Below are 22458 nucleotides of genomic sequence, written 5' to 3' on the forward strand. Positions count from 1 at the left end.
CGTCAAGACCTACCAACTTGATTTCCAAAACGTATCTCAGATCCATCCACTTCTTTCCATTTCCTCTACCACAATCTAGGACACATCAACCTTCCACTTGGCCTATTACACACCCTCTTGTGTGGTCTCCCTGTATCCACCTTTGCCACTGAGAGCTTTTAAAACTGCAAATCTGATCACGTCATTCAATATCAATCTCTCTCTTTTCTCCTTCTCACTAACAAAGCCCAGTGACTTGCTTTGACTAACTGAATGTGCTAGAAATAGTCATGTTCCAGTTCTCTCTCTCTCTCTCCTCTCTCTCCTCTCTCTCTCTCTCTCTCTCTCTCTCACACACACACACACACACACACACAGAGTTTTTTCAATAACTCCTAGGACAAAGTCAGAAATCCCTAGTAGTAGTATTTAGAGCCATGAGAGTGGAAACTCTACCCACAGCCAGGAAGGCTGTACTGAGGAGGTGACATTTGCGTGTCCCTGAGAGAACAAACAGGCATGTGCTGGGTGAATGGCTAGGGGATGTCTAGCAGAGGAAAGAGTACACACAAAGGCTCAGAGTTAGAAATGAGCACCAGAAGTGAGCAGAGATTTGTCTTCCGCAACCAAAGTATTGTTTATGGTAATAAAAACAACAGAAACAATAAAGTGCAGCACAGGAAATATAATCTATAATATCGTAATAACTACGCATGGTGCCAGGTGGGTACTGGAAATATCAGTATTTTCTTTACAATATACTTTGTAAAGTATAGGACTGTCTAACCACCAGGCCAGTGATGGCGAACCTTTTGAGCCCGGCGTGTCAGCATTTTGAAAAACCCTAACTTAACTCTGGTGCCGTGTGACATACAGAAATTTTTTGATATTTGCAACCATAGTAAAACAAAGACTTATATTTTTGATATTTATTTTATATATTTAAATGCCATTTAACAACGAAAAATCAATCAAAAAAATGAGTTCGCGTGTCACCTCTGATACGCGTGTCATAGGTTCGCCATCACTGCACTAGGCTGTACACCTGAAACTAATGCACAATAATAGGAATGTAAACTGTCATTGAAAAAATTTTAATAAAAAAATAATACAATCACATCCTCAAATAATTTAAAATGATAGCAAATTAAGTTACAAATAATTTTTAAAAAATAATTTAAAAAAATAGAAATAAGTCCTCAAACAGACTGTCAAACTACAGCAGGAAGGCTGGGGAGGGTTGGGGGGCAGTAAGAGATCAACCGAAGGACTTGTATGCATGCATATAAGCATAGCCAATGGGCGCAAGACACGGGGTGGGGGCTGGGGGGAGGGCATGTGCGGCGGGGGAGGGGGCGGGGGGGTGGGTAGGGGAGGCTGGGGGAAGGTCAATGGGGAAAAAAAAGAAGACGTATGTACTACTATTTGTAATACTTTAAACAATAAAATAAAATGCAAAAAAAAAATCCTCGGGAGAAACTAAGATGGCGGCATAGATAAACACCGGGAAATAGTCGCCCCACATAACAATTGAAAATTAGCCCAAAGGACGGAGCAAACATCGTCCAAAACAACAGGAAGGCTGGCTGAGTGTAATTTCTACAACTAGAAGAAAAGAAAAGCACGCTGAGAGCCAGAGGAGCTGCGGAGGCTGAGTGCAGAGGTACGCGGCGGCTCGCGCACCCGGAAAGGGGGTGGCACCTGAGGACGCGGCTGTCTTTTTGAATCACAAGCTCCCGACTGCTCTGATCTCCGGTTCTGCGAAGTCTCTGGGGACCCAGGACTCATACGGGCAGAGGCTGCTCTCTCAGGCGGCAGCGGGCGAACTTGGGGGCAGATTTCCCTCGGAGGTGCTTGCAGCCATTGCCGGGACACTGAGACGCGCCACTCCGGGCGCGGAGAATCAGCCATAGCTTCTTTCCACGGCCTTTGACTCCCTGAGACCCCGCCCCACCCGGTCTGCGGCAGAGGCTTTTGCATGTGAATGCCCCAGAACTTTGCAACCTGATAATTACCTAACTGCAGCCGGGCCAGCCAGACCCGGAACTTCCAAGAGAAGGCCCAAGGCCCCGCAGCGACTTGCATTGCTTCACAGCTGAGCCTCTTCGAAGTTCCTGCTGTGTGGCCTCAGGCAGGGGCTGAATTAGCACCTCCTTAGATCCAGGAGCCACTGTACCCAGTGGTCAGAGGGGGTCCATTCTCCCACTTCAGACATAGCTGCTTCCCACAGCCAATTGGCCTGGAGGTCAATTCCTCCCAGTGATCCTACAACAAGCCAGGCACCAAGAGTGCACCAAGAGTGTCCACCCCGGGTAACTAGGGAGGCTGAGCCACTGGGCCCTACAGGACACCTGGCGCGCAGGCCACTCTATCAACACAGGGAAGCAGCCAAAATGCGGAGACAAAGAAACAGGTCACAATTGGCAGAAACGGAGGAGGCCAGACGACTGGATATAGAGTTCAAGGCCACGTTTATAAGGTTTGTCAAGAATTTTATGGAAACCGCCGATAAATTTAATGAATCCCTCAAGGAGTATGGTGAGACCATGGAGGTCATGAAAAAGGACCAATTAGAAATTATGCATACACTGACTGAAATAAAGAATACTTTACAGAGCTCCAACAGCAGACAAGAGGATCCCAAGAATCAAGTCAAAGATTTGAAATGCAAAGAAACAAAAAATACCCAACCGAAAAAGAAAAAAGAAAAGAGATTCAAAAAATATGAAGATAGTGTAAGGAACCTCTGGGACAACTTCAAGCGTACCAACATCAGAATTATAGGGGTACCAGAAGGAGAGAGAGGGCAAGATATTGAAAACCTTTTTGAAGAAATAATGACAGAAAACTTCCCCCACCTGGTGAAAGAAATGGACTTACAAGTCCAGGAAGCGCAGAGAACCCCAAACAAAAGGAATCCAAAGAGGACCACACCAAGACACATCATAATTAAAATGCCAAGAGCAAAAGATAAAGAGAGAATCTTAAAAGCAGCAAGAGAAAGACAGTCAGTTACCTACAAGGGAGTACCCATCCGACTGTCAGCTGATTTCTCAACAGAAACCATGCAGGCCAGAAGAGAGTGGCAAGAAATATTCAAAGAGATGAATAGCAAGAACCTGCAACCAAGATTACTTTATCCAGCAAAGCTATCATTCAGAATGGAAGGTCAGATAAAGAGCTTCACGGATAAGAAAAAGCTAAAGGAGTTCATCACCACCAAACCAGCATTATATGAAATGCTGAAAGGTATTCTTTAAGAAGAGGAAGAAGAAAAAGGAACTCTTACCATTTGCCACAGCATGGATGGAACTGGAGAGCGGATAAATACCACAAGATCTCACTTATTTGTGGAATATAATGAACAACATAAACTGATGAACAAGGACTGATCCAGAGACGGAGAGGCATTGATTGGACTGTCGGGCCTTGGAGGGAAGGTAGGGGAGGGTGGGGGCAAGGGGGAAAGATCAACCAAAGGACTTATATGCAAGCATATAGGCCTAACCAATGGACACGGACAACGGGGGGGTGAGGGGGTGAGCGGGGAGAGGGGGGGGTAGAGGGTACACATATGTAATATCTTAATCAATAAAAAATATTAAAAAAAAAAATCCTCACTAGTTTTATGGAACACAGGTACTTTACAACAGTATGTAAAGTATACTGTTGTAGCTAGATTCCCTTGACGCTGAACCTGAGATGGGAATTGCTGAGACAGTGACTTACTGAGAAGTGACTCTGAAGGAAGGAAGGGAGAGGAGCATTATGGGGCAGGAAGGAGCTGAGCGAGGACGTTCTGGGAGAGCTATAGAGTTGGTCTCCCCTTGAGACAAGGGGCCAGGTCTCCCCACAGCTCATGGCTCCCATTCGGCAGAGGCCAATTCTCCAGAGAGGAAGCAGCTGCAAAGAGCTGCCCTGGCCTGGTGAAGGGAAACTGGGAGGCACAACAGAATTCACAACACACACCTCATGGACCTCTCACAACAGCCTCGGGGTGGGTGTGGCTCTTCCCATTGGACAGGAGGCTGGCATAACTTACGTGAGGGCTCCTGGCTGGGCTGTGGAAGAGCTGGGATTTGAATGCGGCCTGCTGAGGTCCCAGGCCAGTTCCTTTCCTCTTTCTACGCCTCCCAGGTCACACAACCAGGAACCAGGAACCCCTGTAACTCCTGCCGGGTCTGCTCCCAACTGGGGAAGAGCTGATCTCTACCAGGCCCTCCACCCTCCGAAGATGCTGATGGGCCAGAAACCATGCCTGAGAACAGCAGCAGGTCTCAGACCACCCAGGCAAGTCTAGTACAAAAGAAATGCCAGCTCCAGGGAGGAGGAAAAAGTGATCATATGTAAACGCTAAAGCTGCTATGCAGGAATTTTGTGGAGACTTGCAAAAGCCAAACAATGGAGCATGAATTTGCAAAAGAAACTTCAAGCCCAAAAGAGCTGGTTTGAAAGTTTTTAGAGGAGGATCCAGTTGGCTGATGTATATCCTGTCAGAACCTCTGTCTCAGCTGCAGTTTCTAAATAAAGAAGATGGGGTTTCAGGAAGAGCAGGTTTTCAACATGATGAAAATGGATGTTCTAGAAGCAAACATCTCCCAGAAATGGCTTCCAGCTGATGTCCAGAGCTTTGCACATAATAGCTGCCCAATAAACATTTGCTAAATGGGTAAACATTGTACTTAACTGTATTTATAAACTGCATTTTATGCCATTTAGAGTGTTTATCCTCTGAATCCTCTATTGGCTACAAGACTTTCATTTTGCCACATGTTTATGTCAATCCTTCAGTAGCTGGGAGAACACATTTCCTGCAGTGGATGAGGCAACACACGGTGATTGCATGTTTGTGTGCAAATGTTGTGTGTGAGTTCAAGCAAGCACTCCAGGGAAAATACTGGAAAGAAATATACAGAATTTTTGCCATTAAGAACTAGAGGCCAGTGGAGCCCAACCAAGCCACTGGGAGCTGTAGGTCCCAGAGAGTCCATTATTCCTCAGCAAAACGGCATGAATAACATGCCACAGGTTTCCCACGTGCTAGTTTGTGGAAAGACCACAATACTTTGCAGCACCTCCCATTAACAGGTGGAGTCTATTTCCCCATTCCTTGAATTTAGACTGGCCCTATGACTTGCTTTGACCAATCGAATGCCCTGGAGGTAGTCATGTGCCTGCTCTACGCCTAGACTTCAAGAGATCCTGCAGCTTCTGCTCTTCCTGCTCTGGGAACCCTTCTCCCACTGCATGAACAACCTGGGGCTAGCCTGCCGGAGGACAAGAGACCATCTGAGTAGAAGTGAGTCCCTCAGACTAATCAGCTTACAGCTGACCTGGCAGCTTCCTGCTGTCACTTAAACGATCCTAGCCATGACCAGAAGAGCCACCTGCCTGAACCCAACCAAACTGCCAACCCATGAAATTATGAAGTAGGTAAATATTTACTGTTTTAAGAAACTAAATTTTTTGGGTGCCTTGTTATGCAGCAAAAGCTAACTGATACACTATACGAAGTCTATATTATAATCACCAAATCTATTCACAGCAAGGTTGGCTCCTGCCACCAGGTGGACTTAGTCAATCTCAGGGGATCCTGGTGTCTTCTTTACAAAGTTCTAAGTTAAGAAGACTCTCCGAGTGATGACTCAGGAGTCTTGGAAAGACCCTTGTGAGTCCAACCACCTCATTCCACTGTTAGGAAACTCAAGTCAGAGAAAAGAAGGAGCCACATTCACTCATGACGCAAATCTTTCCTGAGTGCCTTCTATATGCCAGGCTTTGTGCTAAAATGGAGGACACAACCGTGAAAAAGAGAGACCAGATCCTGCCCTCTTGGAGGACACAGTCTGGAGTGGAAATCAGATGTTAACCAAGTCATTGCACAAGTAAGCAGACAACCACAAACGGTGGCAGATGTCGTGAGTTAAAAGGAAACGGTACCATGAGAGAGAATCATGCGGAGGGGACCTAATTTGGATTTTGGGGTCACCAAGAGCTCTCTAAAGAATGACATTTAGGCTGAAACAAGTTGGTGGCAGCCTTGAGGTGGGACTGGAGCTCTCCACATACACAGCAAGGTCATGTGTGCAGCTCTGAGTCCCAGCTATGCAGGTTCAAATGCCAGCTGGACTGCTCCCAGGATGAGTCAGTAAACATCCTTGAGCCTCAGTCGCTTGATCTATAAAACGGGGTTAATAATGTCTCCTCCTCCTCAAGACAGCTTGCAGCGAGGGCCCTCCCCGGAGTCCCAGCCTGCAGTGAGGAAACTCCCGGCATCAGAGTGTCTGAGGATGCTCCCAGCTGAAAAACACCTTAATCTTCAGAGACCAGGCTTTCAGTGGAAAGTCAAATCCCAGCAGGAGAAACCCACGTGCCTTTGGATGAGGTGTACGCCTCCACGCCAACGTATGCCCCCATGGGTGCTGTGTGGTGGCAAGGGTCCGGCAGCACCAGGGAACATGTGACATCTCTACTCAGTGCTGCTAAAATTTTCCCCTCTGTGCATGGGGAATATGGACAACACATTTGGAGTTTTATCCTATTTTTAGTAATGGTAGGTGATTTACAGAAAACACTGTAGTCCTGGTTTATCATCCCTTTTAAGGGGATTCAACTGATATTCTTAATTATTCTGCAAGAGGACGACAGTGGTGGGCTGTGCCTCCACTCTGTACCCCTCCCACCCCAGAGCAGCTTGGCTCCAGCCAGCCCAAGGCTAGACACCCCCCACCCAACTCAGAAAGGACGGCGCACCCACCTGGCTGGTTGATAGAAGCTCTGGGTTTCCGTCACTCATCCCCACGTAGGCACTGTCACCATCGAACTGGAACACAGAGAGAGAAGAAGCTCTGAATAGAATGTTCTCAGGAAGGCCCAGGAGAAGCCAGAGGTGGCCAGGGGACTGGATGCTCGGAGGGGAAAGAAGCAAAGACGGAGCCCAGGCTTCCCTGTCAGCAGGGATCCCTCCAGGGTGGAGCAGCAGCCCCAGCTCGCTGAGGGTGAGCATCATTCATCACAGGTAGGACGAAGTGAAGAGAACCTTTCTGCCCTTTATACCTTGTCCACAGAGGTGGCAGCCTGCCTTGCCTGATACTGAGCTCCCCATCTCTGGAAGTATGTAAATCTCTCTCTTGGCCAAAATGACCACAGGCTACCAGCGAGAGTTGGAATTCCACATGATGGAGGGAAGCTGAGGTCTCCAGAGCTTTGGTGTCAAGACAGCCTGCCCCAGATGTGCCCTCCAGGTCTTACCATCCTAAGTTGCTCTGCCCCCTCACATTTGCCCCTTAGGCCACCGCTGGCTGCAGCAGTGAGGACCGTGGTAGGAACCATGTAGAGGAACTACAGTCCTATGTTCTGAGCAGCTGCCAAGCCTGGATTCAGGAAGAGTTCTGTGCAGAGGGAGCAGGTGCAGTGGGAGAAGCGTGGGCTCTGGGGCCACCGGCTGCCCTTTTCCCTGATGTGTCACCTTGAGCTGGTGATGGAACTTCTGAGGTTCCTCATTCATTGAACGGGGATAATGAGAGTCCCCTCTTCATGGGATGTGGCACTGACACCCGCAGAGCACCTGGTTCAATTCCAGGTAGTTCCCTTCCCTGAAGACAGGTGACTTGGACCATGTTCCCTAGAAGCAGAGCCTGAGTCAAAAATTCAAATGCATGTGGTTTGGGAGAAGTACCCATTAGGAATAACCATACACGGAAGGAGGGAGGTAGGACAGGGCAGTGCAAGGAGCTAAGCAAAGGATGTGGTCTCCGCTGGAGACTTGCTGCAGCCTGATCCCATGGGGAGCTCTGCGCATGAATTGCACCATCCAGTTAGTCCCAGCATGAAGCGAGAGGCTGGCTTTTGTAGCTCCACTGGCTGTGGGCTGCCCCTAGCAGACAGGTGGAGGCACAGCCATCTGAGTAGGGCAGCCCCTGTGTGGCCAAGGACAGCTCGCCAGAGAACTGTGCCAGCTGTGAGGAATTTGCAGCCAGAGCTCACGACAGGTGGGGGATGGCTGTGCTCGCTAGTGAAGTGTCTGGGTGGGGCACCAACAGCAGCTGGCCATTTTCATTGGAAATTTCATTTTATTCCTTAGGTCCATGGTCGGCAAACTGCGGCTTGCGAGCCACATGCGGCTCTTTGGCCCCTTGAGTGTGGCTCTTCCTAAGCCTTAGGAGTGCCCTAATTAAGTTAATAACAATGTACCTACCTATATAGTTTAAGTTTAAAAAATTTGGCTCTCAGAAGATTTCAATCGTTGTACTGTTGATATTTGGCTCTGTTGACTAATGAGTTTGCCGACCACTGCCTTAGGTGATAGGCACATGGTTCAAAATTCCCAAAGTACAAAAAGCAACAGAGTGAAAAATCTCTTCCCACCCCACCTCCCAGCCATCCATTGCCTCTCCAGGGGCAGTCGCTGCATCTATCAGCTTCCTTTATATCCTTCCGGAGATGGCCCGCATGTATACATTTCATAGTCGTTTCTTTCACACACATAACAGCATATTATACACACTGTTTTGCACCTTATGTTTCTCCTAGCAACACATCTGGGAAGCCTTATTTTTATTTTTGGAATATGTTTTTATTGATTTTTTTAGAGAGAGAGGAAGGGGGAGGATAGAGAGATAGAAACATCAATGATCAGAGAGACTCATTGATTGGCTGCCTCCTGCATGCCCCCCACTGGGGATCAAGCCCGCAACCCAGGCATGTGCCCTGACTAGAAATCAAACCAGCAACCTCCTGGTTCATAGGTCGACGCTCAATCACAGAGCCACGCTAGCTAGGCTGCGAAGGTTTTTATATCAGCACACAATTCTGTCTTCTGGTACTTAGTACCCCACGGGATGGACGTAACATATACATGGGACTGGTTGGGCACAGGGCAATTGACTTGTTTCTATGAATAGTTTTGTGCATCCATCGCTTCGTCTGTGTCATCGCTGGGTCCAGCTGTGTGTGCATTTGTAACTCTGATAGACATTGCCAAGCGGCTCTCATGGAGGCTGTGAAGGTCCACACTCCCACCATCAGGCACAAGATGTCAGTCCATCCAGACCCACTTCAGTCAGAGCGGCTTTCCTCACAGCCGGCTCAGAGGCCAGTCTCCACCACCACCACCACCAGCCCCAGGTCCCCTTGTCGTCCTGCTCCTCCCTGTTCTTTGCTCCATAGCCCCCTTTATCTTCTAGCATCTCCATAATTTACCAAGTTCACTGTTTATAGCTGGACCCTCACACACATACTAAAATGGAGGCTCCCAGACACCTAAAATAGTGCCTGGCACACAGGAGATAATAAATGCTTATGGATGGGTGGGTGGGTGGATGGAAAGATGGATGGAACACATTATCTTTACCAGGGCAGTCTTCCCATCAAAGGCAGTGGAATTGGTGGTTACACCCAAATGCCTTCCCAGCACAGGGTCAGGCAGAGATCCTTCCGTGGCTGCTGAATTAGCTAAAGAAAAGGCCATGTCATGCCTAGGATCTGGGCAGTGACTCCAAATGCATAGCCCCGTCTACACACTGGACATAGAGCTCATGCTTCAAGGCCCTGTTCAGAGATCACCTCCTCCAGGAGGTCTGCCATGCTGTCACCTCCTCTGACTTACAACATAGATTGTCTGCACGTCTGTCTTCTGCCCCTGTGTGGGAGCAACATCGAGGCTGGCACAGTGTTCTGGTCATCTCCAAGTCCCAGCACCCGCCACAGGCTGGCATCAGGAATGGGACTGTGAAATGGGCAGGGCAGGGAGCTTTCAACAAAAGCTCCTGGGTGTCACCTGGGCCATCTATTACTTTGATAAAAGTGAAACTTTTTTTAAAAACCACATATAATTTATAGGTATGTTCTAAAAGAAAGAATGGAAATGGAGGGAGATGAAGTTTAACCAGGTACTTGAAACATTTGATAAAGCAATAGGAATCCAACAGTGCTGTCTGGGTTAAGAACATGGGCGCATGTACTGAAGGAGAAGGGGGAACGATGACCCCACAGGCCTGAGTGGTGGCCCATCCGTTAAACGCTGGCCGGGACGGGGCCACCCTGAAAGGAGGGGCCTGTCTGCTTTCTCCCTCGATGCACACAGCAGGCACTCAACAAACCCGAGTGTACCCACCACCGAAAAAACTCTCCGTCAAAGGTCTCATTCAAACCTGCCACAACCTAAAGCAGCCGGCGCTCTCTTCCCCGCTGAAAAGCGAGGAAACGGGTGGAGACCATAAGCAGTTGCCCGATGGCGCAGGTGGGGAGAGGCTGGACTTCCGAGGGTCTGTCTGCCTCTTCGGCTTGCTCTCCGGGCTGGGAGCTCCTTGGCAGCAGGGACCAGGCTTTGCTGCACCCGCACTGCGTAACTGACGATCAGCTCGGCCCTGGCACACGCTAGGTGTGTGAGGAGGATGTGTTAGTGGTTCGGGAGGGAGGACTTGTCTGCAGTGAGCAGCGGGGAATGGCGCAGGCGATGTGAGCCAGAGAGACCCTGGATTCTGATGTGTGTGCTGGGGGTAGGAAGGCGGTCGGGCAGTGGGTCCCCTGACATCACCAGAGCCTGCCTCCAGTGGACCTATTCTTTCACGCGTCTCCTCCACATGTGGCAGCCAAGCCTGCTTCCTGCTTTTAAGGGGCACCTGAGGAGTTGGTGGCAGTTCTCAAGGCAGGGCCTGGGTCAGCCTCCATTTGGGCACCCCGGAGCCTGGCATGGGTGCTGGGAGCACAGGGGGCTCGGGACCTGGCTACTGAGCAGCCATGAGCCGAGCCCGGAGGTGGGGGGACATCCTTTCTCTGTCCACCTCTGCCTAGGGTAGAAGGGGGGAAGAAAGGAGAGGGGGGGCCCCAAGGGCTCCCAGGCTTCCCAGCGCTTGTCTCCAGGGCACTAAGGCCTGGCTCACCCCTCCGCCTTCCCCCTGAAGGGTCCTTTCTGAAAGAAAGAACTTGCAGGCCACAGGGAGCTATCACTAAGCCAGCCTCCATGCTCACAGCAGGGCCACCTCCTTCTCTGCGTGCACAGGCACGATGGGAACACCACATCCACAACCACCACACAGGGAGTGCTCGGTGTGTGTGTGACCACAAAGGTATACAACGCATACAGTGTGCCCAAGCACGGTGACCGCATATGCACCACAAACCAGCGGGGGCCCATGTCACACGGAACACAGCGTTCAACACAGCACTTAGTCACACATGTACCACATCCATGGGTTACACAAACCAACACAAACAGGTGTGCCCACAGCATAAGCATGAGTGTGCACATACCAGAGACCATTTACAGGCCTGAGTACACAATACCCAGCATGCACACGTGGGAAAGAGGGGAGGCCCAGGTGTGTGGAAATACACCACGTGCAGCCGTGTAAATATAACTCACATGGATGTGCACCCAAACACGTGTGGCTTGAGCAGGTAGAGACATACAAAGCAAAGATGCACATGGACTTACAGTCTGTGCATAGCTCACAACCCATCAGTTTCTCAGTCAAAAACCTCTTTTCACACCACACAGCCCTCTGTATGCTTTAAAACGTGAAAAGAAAAATGTAGAGGGACAGATCAGTCTAAGAATTTCCATGAAGCGCCAGAACCATCCTCTTAGCACCGACTGGAATAGATTAATTTTCCCCATTTCATATTCTAATTATAATTCCCTTTCCCATCGCCATCCTCAGCCCTCATTACAGCTGGAAGATTGTTCTGCAAAAGCCAGGCCTTCATCTTCTCTTCCCAAGAGTTTTGTCATGGAAATGAGTTTTGGAATCTGAAAGAACCCACATTTTTGCAAACATCGAATGTGGGGTAACCCTTTCATGACAGCCACCAGGGACCCAGTTCACAGAGGCTTCTAAGGGGGCTTTCTCTCCCCACGCTGTGTAGTCAGTCCCCTTGGCCAGAGGGGCTCCTGGGCCCCTATTCCAACAGCCCCCACGCCATCTAGATCCCTTTTTTTAAAAATCTTTATGGAAACTGAGCAAACAGGGAGCCAAGGTGAAAGGTGAGAAGCCCCGATCTTAGTCAAATGATGCTGGCTCTACCTGAGCCACGTCCGGCAAGCTCCTTAACTGCTTGAAGCCTCAGTCTCCTCATCCTTATGGCCTGTAGAGCCACTTTTTCATAATAGGTATAAATTAAATATCTGTGGGATGAACAAATATGGTAAGTGGGTGGATGAATAGATGGAAGGAAGGGAGGATGGATGGATAAATAGATGGATGGGTGGTGGATAGTATAAATCACTGTAAATAGAAATACAACTCAAGCCACATGTGCAGTTTTAAATATTCTAGTAGCCACAGTGCTCAAAAGTCACATGTGGCTGGTGGTTGCCATAAGGCAGGAAATAATAGGAATTGATAAAATGAGTGAATGCATGGTCAGTAGGTATATGGGTGGTTGGATGGATGAATGGACAGATGGGTGGGAGGGGAAGATGAATGGTTTGGGGAATGAATGGGCGAGATGGGCCAGTAGGTGGATAAAAAGATGACACCACAGCTGGGTAGATGGAATCAGAGGATGGGATGGGTAAGTGGAATAATGGATGGATAGGCAGAAGGGTGGTTGGGATGTGTGGATAGTTGGGATTAGAGGGATTAACCGGTGGCTAGTGGATGAGATGGAATGGCTGGGTGAATATGAAGAAATAAGTGGATGGGAAGAAGATTGAGATGGTGGGTGAGATAAACAAATAGATGGTTGGGATGTGTGTGGGGGCTGCCTGGGTAGATGTCTGGGATGCCTGGGTGAATGAAATGGGTTGAATGGGTGGGTGGGATGAATAGTGGGTAGATAAGTAGGTCTGATATTTCCTCCTCACTCTATGCTTTCCCTGGACAATGTCATGGTTTCTCTGGGCTATGACATGTCACTGACTCAAATGTTCATCTTTAGTTAAGTTCATTCCAGATTCCAAGATACAGTTTCCCCTGGACATCTACCCCATTTGGTCCATGAGCATCCTAAAGTCAACACACCCAACACTGAACTCATGACATATGTGCAGGTCTGCTCATTTTCCAATGCTCCGCCATCATAAGAGAAGGGGTCACCTTCCACACAGTGCCACAGGGTGACTCTAGACCCCTTCCATCCTACATCCTCCTGATCCAATCACCTGCAGAAGATTTCTGCTCAGCTTCTCGCCGCGCCCCCCGACCCCCGACCCTCAACACCCAATCCATCTTCCACCCTGGCTATCACTAGGGATCTTTTGGCAATCACTCCACTGCTCAGATCAAAGCCCTGCAGTGCTCCACACCATGAACCCTGGCATCCAGGGAGCTCCATGACCACTGGCCCTGACTCTCAGCTCCTACAGCATCCCCAGTGTCGTAGGAACCCCCAGCACCCCTGCCTTTATGTTGTCCCATCATCAGCCTGGAACACTCGACTCCTCCTCCTTTCCTCAACCCACTGAAATCCAACTCTTTTTAGGTCTGTTTTTTTCTTTTCTGGCAATGCGCTCCAACCTTAACAGTCTTGCTTGCTTCTATAAACCCATATTCTTGAGCCCAACCTTAAAGCTTCCATCCCAAGTCAGCTTTGGACTTAATTCAACTCCCCGGTCTAGTGTGAAATACTGGGCAGTACCACTGACTGCCGAATCAGAGTATGGATTGGTTCCACGACTTATTAGCTGTGTGTGACCATCTCTTTGCCTTAGTTTCCTCGCCTGTAACATGGTACTGACGGCAGTTATTAATTCCTGCCTCATAAAGCTTTTTATATCTGTTATCGGATATTAGATATGAGTTAATATCTATAACATAATGCTTAATAATGGCAATTACTTTTGACAGGTGCTTAATAAATGTTACCTATTATTGTTATTATGTGCTAAACTCTCATCCCCTCATCAGCCGCATTCCCTCAGTCTAGCAGAGGACCACATCTCCTATGTCACTGAGCCCATCCAATACCCCCTCCCCCAACTCTCTGCCCTTCCCCACATTATATCACACCCAACCTGACCTCTTTTCCTTTAGACTGAAAAGGTAGAGTGTCTACCTCCTGTTCAAGGTCAGCTCTTTCACCTTGACCCCGTCCCTCCCATGTCTTCCCCCCATTCATTCCCACCCTGGGTCCTGGTCTAAGACCTGAACAATATGAAATCAGTTGGTTCCCTTGTTGTATCAGGTACTAAGTACCTACAATGCACTTAGTCACATGCTCCCAACCACTGGGGATTTACAATAAATAAAGTTTGTCTCAGGCGCTGAAAAGCAAAAAAAGGAAAGGGGGTGTGAGGTTACAAAGGGGACTCCCGACTGCCATTGTTCGTTGACTATACCTAGCGACTGCTTACTATGTGCCAACACTGGACTGGCCCCAGGCATACTGTCAGGGTGATGACACAGCCCCTGCCGTGAGCAGCCTCCAGTCCTCTGAAGCAGCTTGGGAGAATGAAATCTTCAAGTCTGAGAAAGGAAGACAGGCCAGTCTTTGCCCATAGTCCCCATACTAAAACGAGTAACTACAAAACCTGTGTGAAGCCCATTCCCATTGGTCAGTGACCACTAACAGTCTTACTTCGATAGCTATGTGTCCACACCTGGGGGTCAGCCAGTCTCAGACCTCCTGCTTCTGAAAGTCTCCCATCCCGGGACCCTTTGCTTCCCCAAATGCTGCAAAGATCATCTCTTGCTTGATTTGGAGGGACTAGCTTTGCAAAGCAGCAGTGAATTCAGCATCTTGTTTCAGATATCGAGTGATGGCAAACCTCTGACTATGGCAGGATGAGGTTATCGCAGGGGAGTGGAAGCAGGGAGGAGGGCCTTTCAGGAGAGGCATCCCACAAAGGTGGCTTGGAAGCTCCATGATCAAGCTTGGAGGACACCCAGGAGTTGGCCAGGTGAAGAGCAGGGAGCATGATACCCAAGGCTGATGTGAGCACCTACTGTATACCAGACCTCAGGCCAGCGCTGTGACTGGCTGTCTCGTTGGAGCCCTCCCAGATCCCAAGGTTGCATGACCAGCCCATTGTAGAGACGAGCAAGGGGATGCTCAGGGTGGTAGGGGAACTTACCCAAAGTCACACAGTTTGTTATGAACCTGGCCTTGACCCCAAGTATGAAAGCAACAGTTGTTCTGTAGAAGCTGCTGCCCCTCCCCTCTGCACAGACACACAGATCAAAGACCAAGGATGCACAGCCTCAGCCCAGCCAGTCACAGAGACGGAGAGATGAGCCTCACGAAGATCTACAGAGGAAGCAATCAAAGCCGCATACACTGCTCCCTCCAGCCCCCACAAGGGGCCATGAGAACACTCATTCTGCACAGATAAAACACGGCTCAAAAGATAGAGGCAGCGAATGTGCAGCTGCACGCTGGGCCCTGCCGAGAGTGCGGTTTTAGGTGGAAATCTCACAGAGATACACATCAAGACCAGAAGACGTTGGGGGAGGGGGACAGAGAGGCGCTGCACAGATGGAATGGGACAGGGATAGAGCCCCAGGCTCAAACCCGGACCAGGCCCTGTGTGCTTAACCCCAGGCCACTAGCACCCGGGGAAGGATGATAGCACAGCGGTTACAAACATGGGCTATGCTGCCAGGCTGCCTGGGTTTAAATCCCTGGCTTTTCAAGCTGTGAGACTTTTTAGCTAAGCTACTGTGTCTCAGTTTCCTCATCTAGAAAATGGGTATAACTACCCTTTAGCCTAAATACATTAATATCCAGAAAGTGCTTAGAACATTGCCTGGTACAGAGAAGCACTTAATAATTATTAGCTATTACTTATGTTATTATTTAATCCTCACAACAACCCTATCAGGGTGCTCTAATTGCCTCTCTTCAGTAGATGAAGAAACTGTGGGGCTTCATGCAAACTTTTAAGGTTCTAAGCGTGGAATAGACTTCGGATGCCTCTAGCCGCCATATGTAATTTGAAATAAAATTCATAAATTAAAATCTTCATAAGAGAGTCCAACTGAAGCCTGATTTTCCCCATGATGATGACTTCACGCTTTCTTCCTGAAAAATCAAATATCAATTTCTTTCCCCCAAAAAAGAAGTTTTCTCCTTCTTGGTGGTCCTGCTTTGCCAGGCATAACACACTTTCTTAGTCTGCCTGTTGAGAAATACAATCCAGTCTGATGACTGAGGCCCAGAGAAGTTAGGCACCTGCCCACGGCCACACAGCCAGGACATGCCCAAGCTGAGTGTGCAGCCCAGGCTGCTGGCCCCTCAATAGCCCACACTGGCTTCTCACTCCCACCATTTGCAGGCTGGTGACCTCACCACTCTGGGCCAGGGGCTCTGTGTACCTGTGAGGGGGAGAGCCTGCCGGAGGCGCTGGGAGCAGGCCTCCTGAGCAAGCCCAGCATGTGGCCACTGCAGGGCCCCTCCCCATGGCTGAGAATAGCCTCCGTGAATGGTGCCACTTGCTTTAGTCAAGAAAAAACACTGAGAGAGTGAGAGTAAACGCCACTGATCACTACAGCTCTGGTGGCAGAGGGCTACCAGGAGGCTCCTCCAGGATGTGGGAGCCACTGTCCCCAGATTACGGAGGAGCAAGCAGAGCCCTCCCACCTGGCTCCAACCACATCATGCTCCTTCTAGACCTGCGCTGCCTGGAATGGTGGCCACCAGACACATGTGGCTGCTGGGCACTCAGAACGTGGCCAGTCCAAACCGAGATGTGTGTAAGTGTGATATAGACATCGGTCTCAAAGACTTATTACACCAAAAGTGTTAAAAAGAATGCAAAATACCGCATCGATATATTTCTATTGAATATATGCTGAAATGATAAGATTTTGGATATATGAGGTTAACTAAAATATATTATTAAACTGAATTTCACCTATTTCTTTGTCCTTTTTTTAATGTGGCTACTAGAGCATTATAAGGTCCATATGCCATGTGCAGTATATTTCTACTAGACGGAACTGATCTAGATGCCGGCCCAGCCACCCTCTGCTCCACACCCAGAACCTTGGAGAGAGAAGTGCCCACATCAGCAATAGCTGAATCCAAATCACCTGATAGACATGGGGAAACTGAGGCCCACAGAGGGAGAGGGACTTGTTTCAGGCAAGAGTCTGGTACAAGGCATTCACTCATTCAACAAATGCTCATTGAGTTCTAAGCGCTGGGACACAGCAGAGGACAAAATAGGGAGCCACAACCCAGCTCAGGGTGGCATGGTGATGACACCGGCTTCCTCACCTGGCCAAGTGCCCCTGGGACCAGAGCACCAACCTCTCATCTCCCCACAGTCAGCCCCGATCACAGAGCTCACAGGCTGCAGCCGGAGCTCCAGGCCCGACCCAGAGCAGACACACCGCAAAGGCCATTAGCCAGCTGCAGCCGCCAAGACGGCCGGATGGCAGGACTGCCCAGTGGGCACAGCATGGCCGCCTGGCATGCCTGTGTCTCTACCTACTGTCCGCATTACCGCAGATTTATGGCAAAAATTATCCTCTCTCTCAGTTCCATTTAAAGCCATTTGGAGCTCACTCCCATCCCCGATTATAAATCTAATTGCACATTCCAAACAGACAAGTGCTCATTAAGCTTTAATTATGCACATGTTGTTTTCAACAAACATTTTCATTTGGTCGCTCTGAGGGGGAACAGTTCCAACAGGGCTGCCTGCGCTGGCAGGAGCTGCGCCTGCAAAGTGGGTCAGGGCGTGGCGGATGAGGCCATCCAAGGGCAGGGCCAGGACCCCTTCAGATTTGGTTCATGACTTTAATGACCCTGCGCCACCGGGTTCTGCTGCAGGAGATGCCAATGTGTGTGTCTTCTCAGCTCGTCCCACCTGCACCCACAGTGTGTCCGGTCTCGCCTACGCTGGTGCTAGTGGGCCTCTCTGGGTTGGGGAGGAGAGAGGATAGGGACCCACACTCCCAGCTCTGACCCATAAACCCATTCCCACCGGAGCTGGCTTCTTCAACGCCTTAGGGCTTTTCCCTGCTCCCCCCTGCCCACTCCTCCCCTGCAGCTGAAGCCATCTTTCCTCAGAACAATCTTCCATTCCCATTCAGTCATTCATTCATTCCACAACTATTCGGTGAGCATAGACTTGATCAGGCAGTGAGGGGCCAGTGGGGATCACGACAGAGAAGGCCCCTTCTGGCTCTGCCCAGGTCCCTCTCCTTCAAGCCCCAACTCCCCGCCCGAGGAAAAGTCCCAATTCTTTATTGTAGCACTCAATGCGCTTGGGAGCCTGCCCCCTGCCAACCTGACCGTCCAGGCTGGCCTCCGTGCCTCTTCCACCCGCCCCTGCTCTGCCTCTCTGAGATGTCTTGGGATCGCTGCATGGATCACAAGCCCCCACACGTCCAGGCCTCCACAGCTCTGTACTCCACCTGCACCTCCCTCCTCTTTCTTTTCCCTGCAGTTCCGCTCACTCCCATGCTGCCCCCTGCCAGGAAACCACTGCTGACACCCATCCCAGGCCACAAAGCTGCCCCTCTGCCGGGGACCATCTATGAAAGCATTGGCGGGACCAAAACACCGTAACCAGCTGCCCACGTCCACTTCTGAGCCCACCCCACCGCACTATTTCCCCAAAGGACCATCCCCCCAAAGCTGGAGAGAGGCACTCGTTCGCTGTGTGGCCTTGAACAGGGCCTTCCTCTCTCTGGCCTCAGTTCTTCATTTGTGTGTGAACGGGTTGAATGGGCAAGGCTCTCGGCCCCTGGGCAGTTCGGTAAGTTTAGACTTTTGTGGGTTTTCCAGAGCTAGACCTTCCTCTCCCCATCTGCACAGTGAGAGCTCCACAACCTGCCTTCAGACGTCCAGCCAGGCCCCTCCGGAGCACAGCGAGCTAGCCAGGGCACGTCTATCATGCATAAATGGCACAACCCCAAAGATGGGGCACAGGGACCGTGCAGGACCCTAAGGCTACTCCCCAAAGAGCTTCTGGAAGTACAAGCAAGTGAAAGGAATGTGTCTTTCACATGGATATCAAGATCCATTCAGCCCTGGCTGGTTTGGCTCAGTGGATGGAGCATTGATCTGCGGAATGAAGGGTCCCGGATTCGATCCCAGTCAAGGGCACATTGGGTTGCAGACTTGATCCCAATAGGGGGTGTGCGGGAGGCAGCCGATCAATGATTCTCTTTCAACACTGATATTTCCACCTCTCCCTCTCCCTTCCTCTCTGAAATCAATAAAAATACATATTTTTTAAAAAGACCCATTCGGCATCTGTGGACACCTGTGGATGTAGGGAAGGGTCCCGGGAAACACGCTGAGATGAGCAGGAAGTTCACTGGGGAGCCTGCAGGACAGTGAGGAGGACCGGGCAGAGGGAGAAGCTGAACTGTGAGAAGCTCACAGAAGCCTCAGCCTTCACTGAGTCTGGAGCTGGGACGGCTCTGCAGAGATGTCCCAAACTGAGGCAGGAAGCCGAGCCATTGCATTCCCAAGTGGGCAGTCACTGGATCCAGGCCGCCCTGGCGGAGGGTGACTGATGCCTTGCACAAGGCCCCCTCCTTCCACCAAAGGCAATACCCAGGGAGAGCTTAGCTGTGAGCCAGGCACAGCCAACATTGTCAACGCTGGCAAATGGGCGTCTCAGTCAGGTAGAGATCTGGGTGACTTACGACAGCATCCCCTACAGTGATGATCATCTATTCTCGTTTGGACAACATTTACATAGCGCTTATCAAAAGCCAGGCGCTCTTTTAACTGATTTACAAAAATTAGCTCATGTAATCCTCACAAAAGCCCTATGAGGCAAGGTACACTCCTAAGGCTCCCATTATACAGAAGAGGAAACTGAGGACACACAAGGTTAAGTGGCTTGCCCAAGGTCACACACACAGCTCGTAAGTGGATGGAGTCAGGATTCAAACCCAGGAACTGGAACTGGATAGAGTCAGGAAATGGACGGAGTCAGGATTCAGAGCCCAGGCTCTAACGATGAGGCTGGGCCTCTCTTGCGGTCTTGCCCTGCCGCCTCACAAAGACACAGAGCTGTCCACTTGCAACCTCCTCCCCAGAGGCTGAGCTGTGGTCAGCGGTCAGCGGCCCAAAGCCTCAGGTCACCCGGCGCTGCCAGTATTTGTGCCTGACAATTATCTATCATCTGAGCAGTTGGGAATAAGTCCCAAAACAGATCCTTGCCAAAGACAATTAACTAACAGCCCAGGAGCGTCCGTCGGGTGGGACTGTGGCACGGGGTTGGGGGCTGGGGGGCAAGTGTGGCTGGGACAATGAGCGGCAGATGATCTGGAAGATATTTTCTCCCCAGCGCTACAAAACAAGCCGCAATCATGCCACAAAGGGCTTGTATTGTTGGAAGGGAAATATGTCAACGACAGCGTTCAATCGTGGGGCGGTTAAAAAAAGAAGGGAGAAAAAAAAACCTTTTGAAAGTGTAATTTGACCTAGAAAGGTTTTCTAGGTCATCTGAACTTGGCACTTTTGCATCTAACCCCAAAACCTAACGCAGACAAAGTACCACGTTCACTTCCTTCTGCCAGTACCAGATAACACAGGAAATGATATTTGTAAACACTGCGGCTGTGTATTTAAGTGCTGTGTTAAAATCTGCCTTGGACCTGGGAGCCTAGAGAACACTGGGGCAGCCCAGTTCTGGAAGCCCGTGGACCCGGGTTCACGCCCGACTCCGCACCCACAGCCGCTGTGTGGGGGGGCAGGGGTCCCACCTCTCTGATGCTCAGACTCCTCTCCTGTAAGGAGGGAATGGCCCTGGTGGGGGTGTCCATACCGCCTGGCAGTGCGTGGGCACACCGAGGTGCCCTAGAAAGGCAGGGCCCTCTGTTCACCCCAGCTGCCCTCTGCTCTTGACTGTCGAACTTCCCTGCCCCAGGCCTGGGCTCTCCTTAGCAACCCTGCACCACAGGAGCCAGGAGGGCAGTGGGGTGGGGTGGGGGGTTCTGTACTAATCTGCCTTTTCTCTCCAGAAAACAGACAGAGAGAAAACTTGCTTCAAGGCACATCAGATGCCAATGAGTTCTTCTACTTCATCTTTACTACCAAGCCACCAAGTGTAAGATAAACCACAGGGACTCAGAGACCTTCTCATGATCCCATTGGGGAAACTGAGGTCCGGGCTGGTAGACAGCCCACAGTTACTGGCAATAGCATGCCAAGGGTTATAGCCAGCACATTACCGGGTCCCCAAGCCGTGTGTGTCCAGAAGAAGCCAGATTTAGCTCAAGGATGTGGGGAGCATCCCTGCCTACGCCAAGCCCCGACTGACCACCTACGATGTACCCAGCCACCTGCCAGTCTCTGAAGGGACCAGGGGCACAGAACAGATCTCCAGGGAAGCTTGGGGTCCACGGGGAGCAGAGGCATTAGCACTGATGACACCGGGGGTGCAGGGCACCAGGTGGAGATAGGCCCGGTGAGAGCAGTGGATGTACCCCTCTCAGGCAGGGGGACCAGAGTGAGCAAAGGCTAGGCATCCGGGAGGACGATAAAAGTGGGGTGTATGCTGCGGGGAGGGTTGTCTAGAAATCACTGAAGTGGGGCTACTGTGCAGAGTGGATGGGGAATAACATTCACTGAAAAGAAAAGAAAAAGGTGAGCGTCTGAAGCAATGTTTCTAAAAGAAGAGTCACGCTGGCCAGAGAGTAATAAAATGTTCTGTGAAGCAACAGTTAAATCGTGAAAGCCGTGTGGCAGTGACATGGACGGAGAACTTTAAATCAATGGAAGAGAAGAAAGAGGGCAGAATCAGACGCCCTGTATGGAAACACACTACGGCTCAGGAGGGTGCTCCCTATGTGCCGAGCCTCACATCCCATATTTCACTCAGTCTTCGCAACAAGCCTATGAGGGCGGCATTACGGTCCGTTTAATAGGGAAGAGAAGCCTCGTTGAAGCAACGTGCTCAAGGACCGCAGCCAGAGCGGGGCAAAGCCACAATCTTAACTGTGCGAGCTCACACACTCACACCACCACCCTATGTTGTCTCTCCTTTGGACAACAGAGAGACAAGGACCAATTACTTAATAAACAGAATGGGGCCAACAGGGTTAGCCTGTTCCCATTCAGGAACACTGCGCCAGATACCCGCTGCCAGCCGCCCACCGAAACGTCCTCGGAACAGATTAAAGGGTTAAATATAAAAAGTCATGTTTTAGGGAAATATCAGAAAACAGAACAGAATGTTTATCAGATGTGCGGCGGCGGGATAGCTTCCTCAGCCCTCGAAGCAATCACGGAGGAAGGGAGATTGACAGATTCAAATACACACGCATTAATATCTTCTGGAGAAGGAAGCATAATAAAGCCAAACGGGAAAGGACATCAGACTAAGAAAATAGCACCAACTATGAGACAGTTAATATATACGATGCAGAAATGGCTCCGTCAAATTAAAGAGACAGCAAGATGCCGAAGGACACAAAGACACGACATAAGCAGGAAAGCCACACAGGAGGCAATCTACCCAGAAACACACACACAGAACAAAATATACACTTGGTTTGATGACAAAGGGGAGACCGTACATAAACACAGATATTATAGTGAAACGGATACTTCCCACCTCCGCCATCA

General features: G+C 50.1%; 1 protein-coding gene across 2 annotated transcripts in view; it reads right to left on the minus strand.

The window, feature by feature from the left end:
* The window catches only part of TOX2 (TOX high mobility group box family member 2), a gene marked incomplete at its 5' end in the record, with an annotated part of 116421 nt that overhangs the window by 64783 nt on the left and 29180 nt on the right, over positions 1–22458 (minus strand). For both annotated transcript variants that reach the window (XM_081097520.1, XM_081097521.1), the window contains one exon: positions 6737–6802. In XM_081097520.1, the coding sequence (XP_080953646.1) occupies positions 6737–6775 (39 nt within the window). The remainder of the gene's footprint in view (positions 1–6736; positions 6803–22458) is intronic.

Source organism: Myotis nattereri (assembly GCF_964212035.1).
Source record: "Myotis nattereri genome assembly, chromosome: 8".
Classification (NCBI taxonomy): Eukaryota; Metazoa; Chordata; class Mammalia; order Chiroptera; family Vespertilionidae; genus Myotis; species Myotis nattereri.